Genomic DNA, 18,652 nt, shown 5'->3' on the forward strand with positions numbered 1-18,652 from the left:
CTTCAGCATTTCTTTACACCATCTTCCAAGTTACACACACAGACACGGTGTCACACTTATCTCAGTTTATTGCTTGTGTTCAAACAGCTGTCCTTATTCTAACTGCTGTATTAGAAACAGATATATAAAAAAAAAGGCACTAAAAGGATTTTCTCCATATGATTATGATTCTATGGCTTCAGTCACATTACATTAAGATACATTAAATTGCTAGCCTCCGGCTGGGGAGCAGAAGGCAAGTATTAGTGCTTAACATCCAGTAAGAAGAGTTACTCCTGTATGTTCCAACACACATCATGTAGAATGGGACAGGTAAGGCTGAGACAGGCTGAAAATTCACTGCCCCACCTCCCGCATTAAGCCTGTACTTGCTAATCCACACTAGTCCCTACAGGAGAAACATCAAAGCCTGGCTCATGGCCTTGCATAGTGTTTGCCTGGCACAAGGGAAAACCCACCCTCCTCCCTCCTCAGGGCACAGGGAGGTGTAGCTGACTAGGGGCCACATCACTATATTAACCCATTTCCCTTTACCCACAACATATAAGAGAAAATGAGAAATCATTTTGCAAACCAGTGAAAGAAGTATTTTGTATCTGAGAGCATCCCTGAAAGGAATTCAAAACATAGTTTTTGCAAGATGAAATTCTGTAGAGAAAAGATGGCTAAACCTCCCCTGCCAGATCATCAGCGCTCCTCTTCTTTCCTTACAGGGGTTGCTACACACTAATCAACTCTGACCAAGGGAGGGATGGGCTGCGCATTGCCAGGAGCTCAAAGACAAATGGAGTAAAGAAACAAAAAAATTCCATTGTTAAAAAGTCGAGGAAGCTCTTGAAGACAACAATCCCATATAATGCTCCATTATGGTCTGAATTGCCAGTACACTCTACACTTTTAGTGGTATTTATTTCCATATTAAAAAGACGAGCTGCTGTAGGCCACACTTGGTCTTCAAGCACACTTAATTACCCTGCTCAGCAACCTCTTTTTTGTTTAAACACTTCATTGGCAGGCTAACACTTCAGATTCAAACTGGAAGTAATTTCAAGCCTGACCACAATGACTTAAGATAAACTGTGGCAGTGCCTTACCATGCCTACTCAATTCCATAGCCTTTGCCTTTTAATGAAGGAGATCAGCACCTTTTAATTTCTGTTTCCAGACAGCACCATAAATAATGAGTACCCCGGTCAAGGTTAGAGTAGTATCTGTACACATCTACTCACAGATTAAACAAGGAGCCCTTGCACCAGAAAGTAGCAGAACACACAGGCCCAATTCCGATGGAGAAAAATTGGTCATTTTATCTCCTGTATAATGTGCAAATTTTTCTCAGATGTTGTCAGAACTGGTACTCCGCAAAGTCAGGAGCAACTGCATGACATGTTAGACAGCTCGATGCAGCATTTCTCCTTTAACTTAGATTACACTGCCAGGCAATCATTCCTAGCAAGATAAGCGATGAACAATAATGCAGTTGCAGGGCAAATATAAGGCATTTTCAAATAGCAGAACTCATTCAGCCCGTGAGGGAACATGCAAAAAATCTTGTGGTCATGAGATGGGAGGATAGGGAGAACCAGAGAGGAAAATATAAATCATGAATGCCCAAATCCAGCTTTTCTTCTCACAGGGGATTCCGATATTATCACGATCAACTCCATTCCCTTCCTTCCCAGAGCTTACACAACCAGAAACACACCCTTGCAGTTTTTCTGACTCAACGAGCTCTAAGCCAGGCTTCTCTCCTTAACTGCAGGTTCTAAAGCTTCTTATTATACTGGATTTTTTAATGTAAAATTAAAACAGCAAAACAAGCTCCTTATCACCATATGATTAATGGAAAACTGTTGCACTTGGAATCACAGGGGTTTGGGAGTTAAGGTGCACGTATAATGGGAAATTTAATGCTTGTGAGTGGTTCCAGATTCACAGCTTTGGAAACCTAGTTCCACAGCATCATCAGCACTCAGACAAGCTTCTCCCACACACTGTCCTTCACCGAACTCCTCAGCCATAGCCCGCTGGAAAAGTCAGAGCCGGTGGTCAACAGTCCTTGGCTCACATTATTAAAGGAAAAGAAGAAAGTGCTGATTTCCTGGGACACAAGTTGGTGCTCCCTAGATTACAGATCCAGCATCACCAGTGCACTACAGAGGTCATCGGGAGGTCAGCTCACACCACTCTTCGGTTACCATCACACTGCATTCAAACCACTGCCTACAGATAACAGGAGTCATCAACTCAAACCCATCAGAATACTCGTTCGTACTTGGCTTCAGGCCATTTTACCTGCAGTTCCTAAGTTGCCTGAGCCCACTATAGAAAATCTGGCTGTAGGAACCTTGGATTGGTGAATTCCAGCTTCCCAGTGTAAACATGATTGTTTATGAGTCATATACCTGTTATAGTTTTCTATGCAGCTATTTCACAACCCTGTATTAAAATATAGGAACGTCAGTATTTCCTTATCTAGCAGCCATGTTCCAAGTCCTGTTCCTGTTTGTGGAATACTACTCTGTCTTCTCCCACCTGCACTCCATCAGGGAGCGTGTCATAGCACCAAACTCATCTGTGAAGACACAGGGAAGGAAAAAGGGTAGAATTCACTTATCCAGAGGACAAAATTAATCTTGAGGTTACTGTAAGACATGTTCATTTTGAAAGTGCCATATGGAGGATAAAAACCTATCAGAGGATCAAAGCTGTTGGCTCGCTGCATACTGTGCAGCTCCTGTTATGTCATTGTTTCAGCTTCAGATGTGGGCTTGCTAACATGAGGATCCCCACAAGGGAGGAGATGACGCCACAGAAACCAATCACTCCTGGGTTGGTCTTGTAAATCCCTAGCGTATCCAAAGGACCTGAGAGATCACAGAGATTCTTCACCAAGTCTAGCAGCAAAGGAGGATGTCTTTTCAGTATCTGAAATAGCAGGAGGAGAAAACCGTGCAAACTATCACATTTTGCACAGTTTCGTTCCTGACTGTGTTTGTCCCCGAAGGAATTCTCCTTTATCTTTTCTTCCTGTACAGCTTGTTCCAGCCTCCAGGAGATCTCATACCAGTCCCTGGCTAGATTCATCAGGAGTGAAAAGTAGTAACACTTGGTAGCCCAATTCCGCCACTTTGCCTTATCGATGTCAGGTTGAAGCCCAACGCTCTTGAACCACAGGACTGCATCGCAGACGAAGTAGATGGCACGGGTCAGGTTGGAGGCTGTAAGGCAGAAGCGAGGAACCGCATCTGGCAGCTGTGTAGTTCTCCTGGCTGCTACCAAGGCATGTACCATGTTGCCCAGTCTGAACACTGCAAGAAACCCCACAAAGGTTAGCACAGCCTGGCCTTTACAGAAGAGACACAGCCCTACGCAGGGCAACTTGGCATGTCACTGTCCATGTGTACTTTTAAAAATCTTGGCGAGCTTTGGGCATTTGTATGCTTAAGTATTTTCTTCTCGTGAGAAGCTAGTATCAGTGAGGAAAGGCATATAAACATCTCAGTTCTGTCCTGCACCAGCCCATGACACACACACAAATCTTGTCAATAGCCAGGACTTGCAGCCTTCTCCTGCTGTTCTGTCCTCAGCACCTGGGTGCCCTCTGGACCAATACCACCCATGGCTCTGAACGAGTGTGGTATTCCAGCGTCAAAGGGTGACACAAACAGCCTCTAATTTCAGCTCTATACTTCACTGGATTTCCCCTAACCCTGTGGACAGGAGATGTTGCTGCACTAGCCCTGTTGCAACCAAGAGCTACAACTTTCCTAAGCTTCCGTGAAAGCTGGTGATTCATGCACCAAGCACACTGAGACCCAAGTCCTTCCTCAGCCATGAATTTGTCAGAGGTACATGCAGCTCCTTGCAAACAGGAACAGCGTATTCTGTTTCAAGCTATAATATACGGCAAGCCTGATTTCACCTGCTGCACAGCTTAGGTTTTGCTCCATGAATGTTAATACAATATTATGCAAAATACTTTTCATAACCTGCCGCACTGTCACAGTGACAGATGTTGGCAGCATCTGAGCTTAGTGGAACTGCAAGAGTCCTGAATTTAGGCCTGACGTCTATTAGTGATTTGTTTAGCAAAAGCAAGAGAATTACAACTGTGCTGATAAACCAGCTGGCCTCTCTGCCAGAAATTACCATACTCTGGAGCTAACTGGAGTAATAGAACAAAACCATGGTAATACATTAAACCAGAGTATTTGCCTCATATATTGAAGTTGTTCCAGGATCAAGCAATTGATAAGTAGGTGTAAGATCAACCTGAAAGCAAGCAACACAACCACTGCAATCATGTAACAATAATGGATGCAACTGTGACACAGATGAAGTGATGCAAACGGTTAGATTAGGAGAAAAGTACAGAAGGGTGTATGATTTAGTATGGTATAAAAGCTAAATAAAATTAATATGCAGAGTAGGATATAAAAAGCCATACTGAAGGATGGTCCTTCAGAGGTCACTTTATTGGGATGATGATATTTAGCATTAGGCCATCTCAACCCATTAGCTGGAAGGACTAATGAGAGTGCAGTGAGCCAGCCTTGCGTCATATAACTCTGTCCTTGAACAGCGATGACAACTTGATCTCTGCAGCAACAGCTGACTCTTAACTTATTTCTCTAGTTCTCCCATTGATTACTCAAGTTGCCTGACCGGAGAGGAGGCCGAGGAAGTAATAAAGGCGTCTTTGGCCCTGTTTAGCCTGGCAAGTCAAGGCAGGGATAAGGTCTATTGACAATTTGGTGAATATACTTAAAAGAGGGTTTGTGGCTCAAGGCAAGTTAACTACAGAAAACGCAAGGCCAGGAGCTGTTTTGCTGGAAGGAGCAAGTAAAGAAGGACTTATCCCTCTAGACACCAGGTACTTACTTTTCCGGCCAGAGCTCATGCTAGATTCCAACTGCTTGAGTTTCATTACCAGCTTCTCTTTACCAGCCTTATGCTCTATTAAATAGCTAAGCAACATGCATGTGTACTGAGTGGCTCTGGAATGGAAAAAACGAGGAAAACGGCACACAGGTGAAACACGGACAATCGGCAGGAATGGCAGCAGAAGGGCAGCGCATGTTCCCGAGCTGAAGGCCACCCCTCTGGTCCCCCGGCCGTGCCGGGGCGAGGATCCCCACGACAGGGGCGGCGGGGGCAGGGGGCGGCGGGGGGGCGGCCAGGAGGGGCCGAGGCCCGCCCGGAGCCCGGGTGCGCCGCGGCGGGACGACCGGCAGCTCTCCTGCCGGAGACAGGCAGCTCGACGGCGGCGGGGGCTGACCGAGGGCCCCAGCACCCGCAGGGGCCGCGGGGATGCTCCGGCCCACGGCGCCGCTGGGCCCGCGGGGGTGCCCCACCGGGCCGCTGCCGGGCGGGCTGAGCCCCCGGGCCGGCGGCCGGCTCCGCACTCACCGGAAGAGCTGGTCGCGGCCCTGGCTGCGGTTGGTGAAGTCCACGAAGCCCTCCATGGCGGCGGCGGAAGGGCAGCAGCCGCGGGAGGTGTGCGGGAGGCGTGCGGGAGGCGTGCGGGAGGCGTGCAGGGGCCGCCCCGCCCCGGTACCGCCCCACGGGGGAACCCTCCGCTCCGGTGCGCGCTTCCGCCCGGGCCGCGCCGCGCCGTTGCCACGGCGACCGTCAACAGCGGGGCGGGTGTTCCCGCCAAAGGCGCCCCCCGGGCGCAGCTGACCGGTAACGGCCGCCGGCGGTTCCGCTCGGGGGCTGGAGCGGCGCGGCCTGGCCCCGCGGCTGCGGTGCGGGGTGGGAGCGGTGCGGGCCCGGCGCAGAGGGGAGAACCCCGAAAGCACCCGGTGGCTTGGGAATAAAGCTCAGAACTTCCAGAGCCGCCACCTGCTTTCCCAATTAATTGTTGGGGTTTTATCCAGGCCGAGTAAGTCTTTTAATGAGGAACTGGCTAATGGTCAGTCATAATTGTTACACAGTCTGGTGCTCAGGCTTTGACACTCCGTTTCTGGGGCAGCCTGTAACGAGGGCAATGCAGCCAGCACAAACGAGCTATATGTCTGTCTACGCTGAAAGGAACCCCCCTTCCCTCTTAGAGGTCATTAATCATCTTTCCGCCCATTACCTCATTACAGCAGATATTGCACGGTTCTTCGTTATTCTGCACCTACAGTGATTCCTGCACCTGTGGTGTGTTTTGTATCCGGCAGGGCAGAACCATGGCTGTGTACATCCCGAAGCATCCCCTGGAGATTCCTCCACCATCTGAGAAGGACTGGCCAAAGGATGATGAGGAAGATTTCTTCCTGCAGGATCCCGATCGAAAGCGTGATGTGTTGCCTCAGCCCTTCAGGATGATGAACAAACTGGTGATGCTGGTGTTTGAGAATGCTATGGCAATCATTGAAAAAAGGGAGATGCTCCAAGAAGCGCAAAACCTAAAGGTCCAGCCCACAAAATGCTTTCCTACAGCGGAGTTCCAGGTACAAAGACCCTCACAGCAGAGATAGCACTAATTACTGTAGCAGTTTTTCTAGAGAATATCCATTCAGTTGATTTTACACTCTTCTGTTCATCAGCTTTCTCAGAATCCACCACCATCTCACTGCTTCACTTCAAAAGGCTGCAGCTTCTAAGCTTGTCTGACAGGTTCTGATTCCCACCCATCTATCACACCTCTGAAAAGAGAGAAGCAGATATTAAACAGCACTAAATTCACCTGCTTCTCACGCTAACTCCACCCTTGTTTGCTAAGGAGAAGCTAATTAGTCAGTAGCATATAAATGGGCAAACTCAGCTCTGTGTTAATGGTGAATACCACAATGGGAGCACTGGGAGCAGAAGGGCAGCACTGCCTTCCCCATCGTTACATGGAGATATGCAGGAGGATGTGCTGGTTTTTGCTGGTGTTCTGTCATTGCTTGGAGGACCCCAGTGTCCCATTGCAGCTCTGTGTTAGCAGCGAGAGGGCTGAGTGCCCCTGAGTTCTTCTTGGTCTTTAAAGCCCCTTCTGTTTATCGGGAGGGAAAAGGTGGGAGAAGCCTTTTTCACTCCCAACACAGAGCAATCTCTGTGACAGATGAGTCTCTCTCCCCTGTTCTTCTGATGAAAGCTCATACAAATATTTTTTCCCCTGTAGAATAATTCCCTGCTAGTAAAAGGCTAGGGGTATGTTGCTAGTATGGCTGATGTAATCCCTACTGGGGGAGCAGTTGGGGGTACACTCCTCTTTTTCTTTTCTCGGTAGGTAACAGGAAAAGCCAGTTGCCTTGCAGTGTCTGGAAAATACATCTTTGTTGGTCTGTCCGTGGGTCTGGCTGCCTTCGAGATGTCTGACTGTAAGGAAGTTTGTGCTTGGGATGCGGTCAAGACAGAGATTTGTGCCATCCATGCCTCGGATTTGGGGAATGAGCGCCACATCCTGCTTGCTGTGGATGAAATGGGTTAGTGTGATGTGGCTTTCCTTGACCTAGCTGGGGATAGCTGTGCTCTGGAGCTGAAGAGATGGCAGCTGCGTTATGGAAGAGTGCTAAATCAGGAGGAACATTAGAATGGCTGAGAGCTTTCCTAGAAAGCCCTGCAAAGAGGATGTCAGATAACAGGTTGTAGGGTGAGAGGGTAGCCCTAGGGCCTTGTGATTAGTAGAGGGTGTGGGCTTGATGTCCTCTCTGGCACAGCAGATGCAGAGCTGAGGGTGAAGTGCAGTAAATTTTAGGAATACCTTGGACTGGATAGAAAGAACCATTGCTTGTTAAGACCCCCTACCCATGCTTTGTTTCTGCACCTGTAGTTGCACAGCCCTGTGGTTAAATAGGTTAGCTTGTCGATTCATAAGAAACCTATCAGTTCTGGTGGAGATACCTTTCAAACTGGCTTATCCTTCTCTATGTACAATTGAATGTTTGCTGGTGCTGGCATAAGGAAGCCAGCAAAAGTTTAGTGCTGGAAACGATGGGATATTCTTCCCTGAGCCCAGGAAAAAATGTAGTCCCATTAATTCTCGTGCAGGTGTTCTAACAGCCATCTCCTTAGAGCATGGCTACAATCTGCTCACTTTTCTCCTCCTCCTCCTGCTACTTTGTGTTTCTATTGCAGGGCTTGTCTGGCTCTTCTGCTTTCACAAGGAAAGCTTCCTACTCGTTAAAATCCTAAATGAAGTGGTATGTACTGAGTTAATTCCATAGACACTGGGCACAGGCTGGTAAGTAATCAATCATGAGGAGTACTAACTGCCCTCAAGAATTTCTGTCATGGGCAGCAGCGCTCTGAGGGTGCTGACCAATATTTATTCCTGTTCTTCCAAAAATCTGTCTGACCTTTGCCATGTTGATAGCTGCATAAGGCCATGGAGCTCTCTGACTTGGTGATCTTGCTTTGATGCCAGCCTGTTTTTCTTTGGTAGGAGGATATCAGCAAGCAAAGTACTTGTGTGGAGGTGGTGGTGTCCCCGGGAGGTGATTACACGGGAGTCCTGCTGCAAGGCAAGTGCAGAAACATGGTGTGTTGGGTGATGGCTGTTGTGTTCTAGCAGAAGGGCCAGCAGCCATTCTTCTAAAATATTGCAAGTGTTCTGTGTTCCCTGAGATCTCATTCCTAACCCTCCCAGTCCTTTTTCCAGCTTAGAGATCTGCTCTTGCCAGTTCCTGTCCTCTCCAAAAGGTTTGTGTGGATCAGGACTGGTTCTAAAAGTGAGCTCTTGGGAACTGGTCAGTGTAGTTCCCAGCTCCCAGAAGGCTTGGCAAAAGCAGGTTTCCCACTTCTCTCCAGAAGTACCAAACTCAGTTCTTCCTCTGCTTTGCTAAGGCTCACTTTTACATTGGAAATGTGTAGACCTGAAGAGTTTTCTCTGCAGACATAAGCCAGAGAGCATAGAGACAGTCTCTATAAACACTGCAGCAAACTCATTGCTACAACATTCTTCTGTTTCATAGCAGCTGTCTATATTAATCCATTTTCTGGTAGCAGTTTTTCTGGACTTGTGTTTGGTGTTATCTGCCTGGACATACGCTGAGAATGAGATATGTAGCATCCACAGAGAACCAGTGTGAGACCATGTCTCACTTTCTACTTTATCTCAGAGGCTACAAGTCAAATTTTTGACTGAGTCGCTTCATGGAATTCCTTTGGTGGATGTGGGACCCTGAGGACTTGAGCTGGAGGCTCAGATGTTGGTCTCAGTCAAGCATGTCAAGCCTTAAGTGGGAGGAGAGGTGGGCTGCATGGAGTTCACAGGGATTTTACATCTCAAAAATTATCCAAATCTTCTTTTAAGAATATAAGATAACAGAAGCTGCTTGCTTGACAGACCTTTTCTCCTCATTTCCAATTGCTCAACATGGTTTCCCAATGCAGACAGCACAAAAGCTTGGCTGGAGATCTACCGATTGCCTAAGGATTCCTGGCTGAAGGAGATGGAAAAGAGCCCAGGAGCTGCAGCAGGGCTGGCTTGCAGGGAGAGGAGGTCAAGCTGGACATCTGCGGTACAAAACAGTTCCATCTCCCGCTGTGCTTTTTTTTTTTTTTTAAAATGTCCTTTTGCCTACAGGTCTTTCCCCAAGCCTTGCTCCTGCAGACAGTGGCAGCAAGATACAGGCTGAACAAGTCTGTCGGCTCAGGGGGATGGAGTATGTGTCTCTACAGCAGCCCATCCCACATTTCATAAGGCCTTTGTGTTATTGGGACATGTTCAGTCTCCTGAGACAGGCCTTCCAGTGAGGTTCCCTTGATCCCAGGGCTAGTGTTCCTGCTGCCCCTCCCTGAAACTGGCAGCTCCTTTCCAAGCAGTATTGCCCCATCTGTGGAGGCCCTGTGTAAGGTTATTCCCACAGGGTTTCTCCCTTATGTTACTGGGGGAAGGTGAAGATGAGTGGGAATCAGGCCTGATACCTCCACTTAGGAGTCTGGTCCTGAACGAGGGTTTGTGTTTTAGATAACCTACAAGAGGAGCCTGGTGGAGTCATGGCTGAACCTGCCTGGGCAGGGCAGGGTCTCTGCCTGTTTGTACTAACCACTGTCACCTCTGGTTCTTTGGCAGAAAAGTCTGGAGCTGCATGGAGATGGTTCTGCAGAGATGGTAACTTGCCTCAATGAACCTGAGCTGTGTTTAGGAGTTTTAGATGCTAAGTCAGTGCTTAATCCTCTCCTCCATTGCTTTTACCCTGCTATATTTCACCTCTCGATAGACAGACACCTTCTGCCCAGTACCTCCAGCTAACCTTCTGTGATACCTGCCTTATAACTCTTCCCTCTTCCTCCAGCAAATACATTCCTGGCCATTTAAGAGGGAGCTACTTCCCGCTTAACTTAGCTAAGCCAAAAGCAAACACCCAGGCATTCCCTTTTTGCTGATTCCATGTAAACTACCCAAGTTCCTGACTCTTCCTTCTTAGACAGGGTTGATTATTTAGTCAGACCTTTTCTGTTTAGCAAGTGTCAATGTGTGTGGAGTGGGGTGGTGGTGGGAACACACCAGTGCCGGTTCCTGTTAGGATTTTCTATTCCCAGCCAAGCACATATGTGACTTCCTGCCTCCCTGGGCTTGCTGAAGTAAAATCTGGTTCTTGTATGCAGCAGCACTCTACAGCCTCTAGTCCTGCTTTTTTTTCCCCCTCCTCCCCCGCCCCCCTTTTTTTTATTATTCTGAGCCTTGCTGTGCCGCACCCAGCCCTGTGCTGCAACAAGAGTAATTCAGAGAGGTTGATAAAATCAGAAGTGGAGGTTACTTAGGGCACAAAGACGGGAGGTGTGGAGGCAGGACCTCCTTTGTAATACTGCAAAAGTACTGACCTCCCTCAAACTCCTGTGTTTTGGCCTGAAGAATGAGCCTAAAACCATTATCTCCTAGGCAGTGTCCGCCAATCTTTGCATATGCATTCTTCAGGAAGCATTTGATTCCCATGAACAGGTAAAAACTTAAAGTGTAGGGTACGACACAGTTCTCGGGCTGACATTTTACTGTTGCAGGAGTCTCCCGTGTCTGCAAACAAAGCTAATGCAAAGCTGAGTCTCCCAGTGCTGCTGCTGAAAGTGAAGCCACCCAAACCCATTACAGGTCAGAACTGGTTCTGTACTTGCAACCTGCAGCCTCCTTCAGGTGGCAAAGGAATCGTGGCCCTTACGACTACAGAACAGGTCAGAAAATTCCAGTAATGTGCTCCCTGGTCCCTTCCTGACCTGTCTTTATAGTTAAATGTAACCCTGTAGTGGAAGTTGCTTCTTACCTGACAGTCTTGCATGTCACCTTGTTAGCACAAAATACTTCAGTGTGTCTTGAAGTGGGTGTCGTATACACGTGGCTTCGCTGTCACTGGAGAGGGAGAAGGTTGTTTCCTAAACCCTAGCAACCTGACAGCACCCCTAATTTGTCACTCTGAGTGATTTATAGGAAAACGCTGAGGATGAGGAGGGAGCAGACCTTATGCTGGGACACTTGTTAGGGAGAATGGCACAGTAAGGCATGGTCAGCCGAGTCCTCAGATGATTTGTTCTAGTCCCTGCCTTCAAATATTGGAAAATGAGCTAGTGATATGGAAAGTACCACAAGATGCAGTGTGTCCCTTTTCAAGACAATGCCACCCTGAAGGAGGGATGCTCAAAATGCCTCTGAGCACTCCATGGTGTCTGCTCCTCCAGGGCTCTGCCTTCTCCCTTTGTGTTCCTAATGCAGGCAGTAGTTTCAAAAGCCCTTTGGATGCCTTGAAGAAAGTGGATGATGGCAGCATGCTTGGCTTGGGGTACAACCACCTAATCAAGGATTCCCAGTGGGAGCAGCAGGAAGCAGTCTTTCGCAATACTTATCGGGAGTATCTGGAGGCTGAGGGTGAGACAGCGAGCAAGGAGGAGATCCCCAGGTGAGTGGGAGCACCCACCAGGATTTCAGTCCATGAGGCATCAGAACAATACACTTTTAGAGTGTAAATGGAAGTTTCTGTCTTAGCTTTGCCTCCTTCATCCCAGGGCTTTAGGGCAGGAGGCTAGAGCCGTTGCATGTCTTGCCACAGTGCTGCTTACTTACCAAAGCCTGCCTTTTACATATTTTTCTTCCTTTTTTTCAGACATGCTACTTTTCATTTTCTCCTGCCTAGCCGGATCCTACAGGTGGGACCTGAGATGAAAGTACAGCCAGGTAATCCAAATGGGCAAAACCCTTTTAACCTATGAAGCATGTTGTAGCATGACGTTGAGCTCCAGTTAGAGCTCAATGGCTGAGGCTTGGGTTCACTATATAAATTCCACCTCCAAGTACATAAGCCTGGGTAAAAATGCCAGCCCTAAGACTTATAAGTCAGTTACCAGCATGGAGTCAAACAAACTTAGCTCCGTAGTTAAAAAAAAAACCCAACAACAACGTCCACCTCCCAAAACCACAGAAAGAGATGAGGGGGCACATAGGAAAGATAAAAGTAACGAACGAGGAGAGAGTTTGTTCTGGTGTAGTTTCTGTGTGAACAGAGTTTCTGTAAGCCCCATCAAGGAACAGTGAGAGCTCTAATGAGAGCTTTCTAATGGTGTTTTTTGTGTCCTGGATTGTTCCTTTCTTTGTTCTCAGTCTCTTCTCTTTTGTTGTCCCCTTCTCTGTTCCAGATGTTCCAGCTGGCATCAGTGTGCACTGGGATGGAAGCCACAATCTCTGCTTGTACTTACTTAACCGTCCACTCAAGGAGAAAGTGGGTAAGAAAGCCTTGCTTGCTTTAGCAGAGCACTCTGTGGGGAGTGGGAGTATTCAGTGGCCAGCGGCTGTCATTCACACAGAGCTTCATTATTCAGGGAAATGAGGAAAGGGGAGGAGAGCTACCTCATATCTTGTGGGTTAGGCTGGCATTTGGATTGTGGGGATTCATGTTGCACAGGCTGGCAGTATTTTTAGTGAAGCCACTCTGGAAGGGGACCGCAGAATGGTGCATGTTTTATCGGGAAACTGAATGTTAGTATCAAGAAAGAGAATGCTCTGCGCCTTCTTACAGTTGCGTCTCTTCATGTCCTTCTCTTTAGACTCTGATCTGAAACCTGATGTTGTGTGGCCCTGTGCAGCTCCAATTGCATGCTCAGCTGTCAGTTCCTGCTCCAGGTACCTGGCACTGGCATGTGAAGATGCAACAATAACTATTTGGGATAATCACCTGGGTGAGCTTGCCCTTTGGGATTGTGTATTGGGATCACTGTGGGTAAATTGCTCCCTTCCTTAGGAGTTTGAGGCTCTGGTTTGGTGTGAACAAGGGACTAGCAGTGAGTTTACAAGCAAGTCTGAAAATAGTTTGGACTTGCTTGTTTATCAGATGCTTGGCCAGAAGTTGCCAACACAGCGGGACTGCCCTAGCGCTTGCAGAACCGTTTCCATCCACAGCAATGCAGGGGCTGTGACCTGCTGCAGTGAGGGCTGATGACAGTCTTGCTCTGAGGCTGTGAGACAGTGACAGTCACCACTGCTTTGCCACTGTGCCCTCAGGTCATCTTTGAGGCTATTGTGGTATTGTGGTCCAGGCTGCCATCAGTTGCTAGTGTTATCCTGCCATGATGTAGGGATTCTTCTGGCAGAGGAATCTTCAGCTGTCAGAATTGTTCTGGTGGCTGCTGTCCCTGAGCAGTCCAAGCTAAGCTTTTCTTGGATAAATTGCTGGTTCCCTTTTTTCCCTAAACTGGTGTCCTTGGTTTTTTTCTTTTTTTTTTTTTTCCTTTTTTTCCTTCCCCCCCTCCTCCTCTTTCCCCAGGATACCCGCTGTCTGTGACTGCCATTCTAGAGGAACGTGTCACCCATAGTATCCACTTCCTGCGGAGTTCCGTAACAGCCAGTGATGAGATGCCTTGTCCTGGTACAGATCCTGCCTGTCCCATTGTGCAGCTTCTAGTGCTATGTACAGACAGCTCTTTCTATTTGGTGAAAGCACCCAGGGCTGGGAAGTCCAGCATCACGCTCCTGGCAGACAGGTGAGGCAGGCTCTGACAAACCAGTCCAGCCAAAGAAACCATGTGGTGTAGTGGTCAGGTCCAGCACAGAGCCCCAGATTTCTGTGGAGTAGAGAACTTTCTGCGGCTTTTACCCAGATAGCTCTGCCATGCTGCTGTCACCAGCAAATGTGGTTTTGCTATGAGTCAGTTCCAGTGCTACAGTCCAATGGTTATGCCAGAATTAAGGGTGTTTCTGGGTTCTTCTATGCACCAGAACACAAGCGCTTGTAACACTACTCCAGAACTGACGTCCAACTAGCTGGGTCTCTGCCAGGTACCCGGGGGAATTTTCTTCTTCTCTCTTGTGCCCTTGCCAGAATAACTTCCCCCTAGAAGTCAGAATAAGTATTTCTTACCATCTTTCTATCAATTTGATGTTCGTTTATCCCCTTGGTTTGAGGATAAGGGTCAACTTTGGGGAAGCTGCTGGTCTGAAGGCTATGGTTTCATGCCTCTGTGACATACAGGGGATTTGTATCTCCAACATAGTTCCTGCCCAGGAGGAGGCAAGCTCTGTCCCCACAGGGAAGGGGGTTGTCTGGAACCTTATGCTAGCCAGTGTGCCACAAAATGTTGTTGTCATTATCACAGCCTCTCAGTACGTGCCACGTCCACGAAACAGTGGCATAAGCCTGGCTCTGTTTTACAGGCCTGAAGATCCGGATCTTGCTGTCAGCGCAGTGGTGCCTGTCCTGACATACCCCAGTGCGGTGAGTATCAGTGCCAGCTCTCTTAAGAACGGGGTGAGAACACGGGTCCCTCTGGCCTAGCATCCTGTTTGCAGTGATGGCTGTAACTGGGTGCCTAGAAGATAAAGAACAGGGCAATCACATATGGTACTGCCCTCACATCCTTTCCCAGCCTCCAGCTATTTTTAGCATGGGAACTTCCTGCACCAGTTGCAGGTCTGTATGTAGCTGGTCACTCCCAAAGGATTTATCTTCCATGGTCTTAGTATCCCCTTGCACCCATGTCCTCTAATTGGCCGCTGCGGGGGGACATGCACTGGAGGCCCTCTGCACATGGATGGGTCCAACTGCAATGAGAGGGTTCAGCCATGAAGCTTCAGGCATCAGGCTCAGACATGAGAGGGCATCATGGTAAGGAGAAGTTACAAGCACAAGTTGAGGCAGACCTTTCGAGTGGCCTCAAAGATTTCAGGCATGGGGAGAAAAGGACTGAAAGCCGTTTGCCAGAGCCAGCCATGCAGAAGGCTGGATCTAGTTCATTTCTAACCTGCCTTGCTGCCCTTTTCCAATCCCAACCTGCAGCAAGTCCAGCCCGAGTCCCCTGCATGGCCTGTTCTTGACCTGCTGTGGCTCTATGACTACTGGGAAGGCAAAGAAAATGTGCAAAACTGAGTGTCGTTCCATGTTCTTTCCAGGAAATGCTTTTCACTTCTTTTATGTCTATTTCTAAGTGTCAGCTTGCTGTTTCAGGCCCTTGTTTTCTCCTGGGATGGCACAGTTTCCCTGATGAACACTGCCACATCGCAGATTGTTTACTGCTTCAGTACTCCACCTTCTCATGTTGTAGCATCTCCCTGGCAGCCAGTGTTTGTAGTGGATAGTGTGAGTTGCTGCTTGCTGCTTCGAGGTGGGTAGGTAGCACCCTGGAGTGGTCTTAGATATATAGTCACTGTGTGCATTCAGCTGTGCGCTGATCCTTGATTGTTCTTCTTGTTGGATGGTTCCTGATGCTCATGGTTCTTATTTCTGTCTAGGAGATAAGCAGCAGCTGGCAGGTGCATTGGCACAGAGCAGAGACAGTCACAGCACTATCTTCCTTTTTGACTTCAACTCCTACCCACTGAAGGAGGCTTTCCCGAAGGAATCAGATTTGCCTCTCAAATCCTTGCAGAACCTGCCATGGACTGAGAGATGTAACATTTACTTACGTGATAGGTAAGGATTTCCTTCTGCCTGGTAGGTAAGTGCACCTGCATTATTGTAAGTTGTGGTGTTGCTGAGGTTCATGTGAGGTCTCACCCTGGAGCTCCTGGGTTCTTCTGTGTGCTGTGACAGATTTACGTCTGGGTAACGTTGATGTTCAGGTAGCTGGATTCCTGACAGCCACCCAGAACCCTTCCTCCTCTCCCTTCTGTCCTTCCTAGAACACCTTAACAACTGTAAGTTGGAATGCCTGGGGCAGGCTTGTCATTCCAGGTAGAGGGCTTGCTAGTTCTAATGTGTTTTTGTGCAACACATTTTGCAAGCTTGTCAGGGAATGTGATCCTCACTTACGTGTCTGTGTCTTCCTTTTGATCTCATAGCCAGGCAGAGCTGGGATCTCCTTGTACCTTGCTCCTCCCCTCCTTCCGGGGTTGATGTGATGTTTAAGTGGGTTTGTGCTGGAGGTTTCTCGGTTTGAGAAGGTCCCTGGTACGCTCCGGCCGAGGTTGGTTAGGCTGATGCATTGTGACCACGGCGTCACTAGATGGCAATGTGACATCTCTTATTGGGTGACCCTGTCCCTTTATGTCTTTTGGGGACCTGGAGCCAGATCTGTGTCAACGGTATTGTTTGTTCTTTTCACTACATCTTCACTATCTAATTCGAACTGGAACAGTGGGTGCAGGTATGACCTTACAGCACATGTCACCTGGTAGCCTTTCCCCTAAGGGAAGACTTCGCTCCAGGGTGAATCCTGTGGTGGTGTTTGGTTAGTTGGGTGTGGAAAGGTTTCATCCTATGCTACCAGCCACCAGTTCTGTCCTGCCTTCTTATAAAGCTGGAGAGGAGATTCTTGTCTGCCTCAGATGAGAAAAACTGGGGAGACATCACTTCCAGGGATACCTTGCTCCCTGGGTACTGAGAGCTGAAGGCAGAGCAGACCAAATACAGCTGCAGCGAGACCTGTGTTTACAGAGGCTAACAGGCAAAGAGAAATATGGAGGTCACTGCTGTCAAAACCGGTAAACCTGAGTGCTAAGTGGCATGAGGGAATCTCAGTTTCTTTGGACACAAGAAGTCTGAACTGCTTAATTTGTAGTGAGCCCCAGGGACCCTTGGGGGAACCAGGCTAAGGTTGCCTGAGCACCGGGAGAATGGCTGGGACTCTTTTAACCACACTTTTCTCCCTCATTAGGCAGCAGAGCCTGCTGGGACTTGGGGAGCAGTTGCCTGAGTACTGGAGTCGACTGCAGGCACAAGCAGCTCTCATGGACAAGGAGAGAGAGAAAGTAAAGGGACAGAAGAAGCTGTAGTCAGCCTTGCATCCTGAGGGTCAGGCTCTGCGCTACCACAGTCCTGCAGACCCCAAATCCAGCACTGATATTTTGACAGCAACTCTATTCCAATCTATCCTGCTGCTTTCCAGCCAGGGGCAATTTGTCATCCGAAGTAGCTGCTTGCCTGCCACTGCTCAGCCACAAGTATCTGCACCCTGCCTCTCTCCTTGCTTAACTCTCAGCCTGTTTCAGCAGGGTTAAGCACCTCCTCATCAGAGACAAACACTACTGATGGAAGAATCTTGAGGTAGGAAAGGTGGCTCAGCAAGGTGGCAGGCCCAACACCTGTGTCGTTCAGCTAAGTATTTGCGCTGGGTCTGAGTCCTCCCAGAGACTTGGAGCATCAGAGCAGTATATATGGTATGTTACAATGTCCCTCCTTAATAAAGCCTTTTCTCTAGTAAAAGTCTCTTGCTCTTCATAGGACTGGCGTTGTATGAGACTCTAATGTACTGTCTTTCTGTTGTGGGGGCTCACCATTTTGTCTCATTTTCTGCTCTGACCCAGATGGGCAGGCAGCATCATCCTTGTGTTTAGCAAGAGACCTGGTCTTTTCAGACCAGGCAGCAAATCACCCAGGAAGGTGGCATCCCCCAGAGCATAGCGGTGCCAGCCAGCAGTGACACTGCGGAGTGTGTCAGGCCTGACCTAGGCTGTTCTGCAGCCTAGTTGTTTCTTTTGCCTTCAAAGCAGGCAGTTGTGGCATAAGTCTGCTTAGGAATTGCAGCCTAGAAATGTTCAGACAAGCTCTCTGGGTTAAGGTCAGGCTAGAACTGGTGCTAGAGGCAAGAACTGATGTTGCAGAGAAGCAGGACAGAAGCTGGGGGGGGGGCGCTGAAGAAGTCAGGGCTGTGCTGAGCCAGAGATGGGTGAGGAGCATGGCCAGCATGTTGGCCAAAGGCTGTAAAAAGCTGAAGCATCCCTACTATGGGCAACACAGGACAAAGAACTAGCAGGGACGATACAAGGCCAAGCATCCATGTATTTGTTTCTTACTCCAGAAGAGTGTTAAATTAGTAACTTGCTCTGTATATTTGACAGATGGGGCAAAAAAGTATGCAGGCTCCCTGGTCAGTCTTTCACTTGTTGGTGTTTTCAGGTCTGTAGTCCTGTGGGAGACTGGCAGCTAGATGTTAATTGCAGGGTCTGATTACCCACTTGGAGGGTGACAGCCTACCTGCATTTTGCACTGGGTATCTTTGTCGCTCTTCAGGCATTGGGGGATCCCCTGGAACCTGAGGAGCTTTAGGGGAGGTGACCCCAAATATCCATTCTCAAGCACAGCAAACAGGCTTTCTTGAGCATCAAAACCATGAGAAAACCTCAGTCGTCTTACAGCTGATCATGCTTCCAGGATGACTGCCTAACCCACAAAGAATCTGACAAATCTGCCAGCAACAACTGCAATCTGTGTGCATGGGTGAGCTGTATTTTTTCCAGGTCTCCCCCAAGTGACTCCCGCAAAGGCTCAGCAAAGCATCAATGCAGGGTGGCAGGGACTCAGCACAGACTGTGCCG

At 48.5% G+C, this 18,652-nt stretch overlaps 2 protein-coding genes across 5 annotated transcripts; one reads left to right on the forward strand and one right to left on the reverse strand.

Annotated features, from left to right (window-relative positions):
- Nucleotides 1–50: 50 nt before the first annotated feature.
- On the reverse strand, nucleotides 51–5,570 carry PEX11A (peroxisomal biogenesis factor 11 alpha). The gene is made up of 3 exons (XM_040600696.1): nucleotides 5,413–5,570; nucleotides 4,885–5,000; nucleotides 51–3,311 (listed from the first exon to the last, which is right to left on the reverse strand). Exons 1-3 carry the CDS (start codon nucleotides 5,466–5,468, stop codon nucleotides 2,746–2,748), a joined length of 738 nt encoding a protein of 245 aa, XP_040456630.1. The 5' UTR covers nucleotides 5,469–5,570; the 3' UTR covers nucleotides 51–2,745.
- Nucleotides 5,571–5,652: 82 nt separating this feature from the next.
- WDR93 (WD repeat domain 93) lies at nucleotides 5,653–17,534 on the forward strand. Of its 4 annotated transcripts, XM_040602322.1 has the most exons (17): nucleotides 5,660–5,887; nucleotides 6,171–6,443; nucleotides 7,208–7,403; nucleotides 8,056–8,120; nucleotides 8,363–8,441; nucleotides 9,313–9,440; nucleotides 9,995–10,033; nucleotides 10,924–11,011; nucleotides 11,627–11,810; nucleotides 12,015–12,085; nucleotides 12,544–12,630; nucleotides 12,952–13,083; nucleotides 13,668–13,884; nucleotides 14,555–14,615; nucleotides 15,345–15,501; nucleotides 15,629–15,809; nucleotides 16,993–17,534. In XM_040602322.1, the coding sequence occupies exons 2-17, from the start codon at nucleotides 6,180–6,182 to the stop codon at nucleotides 17,108–17,110; spliced, it is 2,067 nt and encodes a 688-aa protein (XP_040458256.1). In that variant the 5' UTR covers nucleotides 5,660–5,887; nucleotides 6,171–6,179; the 3' UTR covers nucleotides 17,111–17,534. The 4 variants fall into 4 exon arrangements, with proteins under 4 accessions (XP_040458259.1, XP_040458258.1, XP_040458257.1 ...); XM_040602323.1 differs by lacking the exon at nucleotides 16,993–17,534 and having other exon boundaries at nucleotides 5,658–5,887; nucleotides 15,345–15,505; nucleotides 15,629–15,744; XM_040602325.1 differs by lacking the exons at nucleotides 10,924–11,011; nucleotides 12,015–12,085; nucleotides 12,544–12,630; ... (4 more) ...; nucleotides 15,629–15,809; nucleotides 16,993–17,534 and having other exon boundaries at nucleotides 5,653–5,887; nucleotides 11,627–11,769.
- The last annotated feature ends 1,118 nt before the right edge of the window (nucleotides 17,535–18,652 follow it).

This window comes from Falco naumanni, chromosome 7, assembly GCF_017639655.2.
Source record: "Falco naumanni isolate bFalNau1 chromosome 7, bFalNau1.pat, whole genome shotgun sequence".
In the NCBI taxonomy this organism is placed as follows: Eukaryota; Metazoa; Chordata; class Aves; order Falconiformes; family Falconidae; genus Falco; species Falco naumanni.

Excerpts from the sequence above, each read along its gene's own strand:
- PEX11A (XM_040600696.1), bottom strand. The coding sequence starts at position 5,468 with ATGGAGGGCTTCGTGGACTTCACCAACCGCAGCCAGGGCCGCGACCAG. Across the intron at positions 5,001-5,412 it reads GGCCGCGACCAGCTCTTCCG|AGCCACTCAGTACACATGCA; the intron begins GTGAGTGCGGAG and ends TTTCCATTCCAG. Across the intron at positions 3,312-4,884 it reads CATGAGCTCTGGCCGGAAAA|TGTTCAGACTGGGCAACATG; the intron begins GTAAGTACCTGG and ends GGTTTCTTGCAG.
- WDR93 (XM_040602322.1), top strand. The coding sequence starts at position 6,180 with ATGGCTGTGTACATCCCGAAGCATCCCCTGGAGATTCCTCCACCATCT. Across the intron at positions 6,444-7,207 it reads TTCCTACAGCGGAGTTCCAG|GTAACAGGAAAAGCCAGTTG; the intron begins GTACAAAGACCC and ends TTTTCTCGGTAG. Across the intron at positions 13,885-14,554 it reads ATCACGCTCCTGGCAGACAG|GCCTGAAGATCCGGATCTTG; the intron begins GTGAGGCAGGCT and ends TCTGTTTTACAG.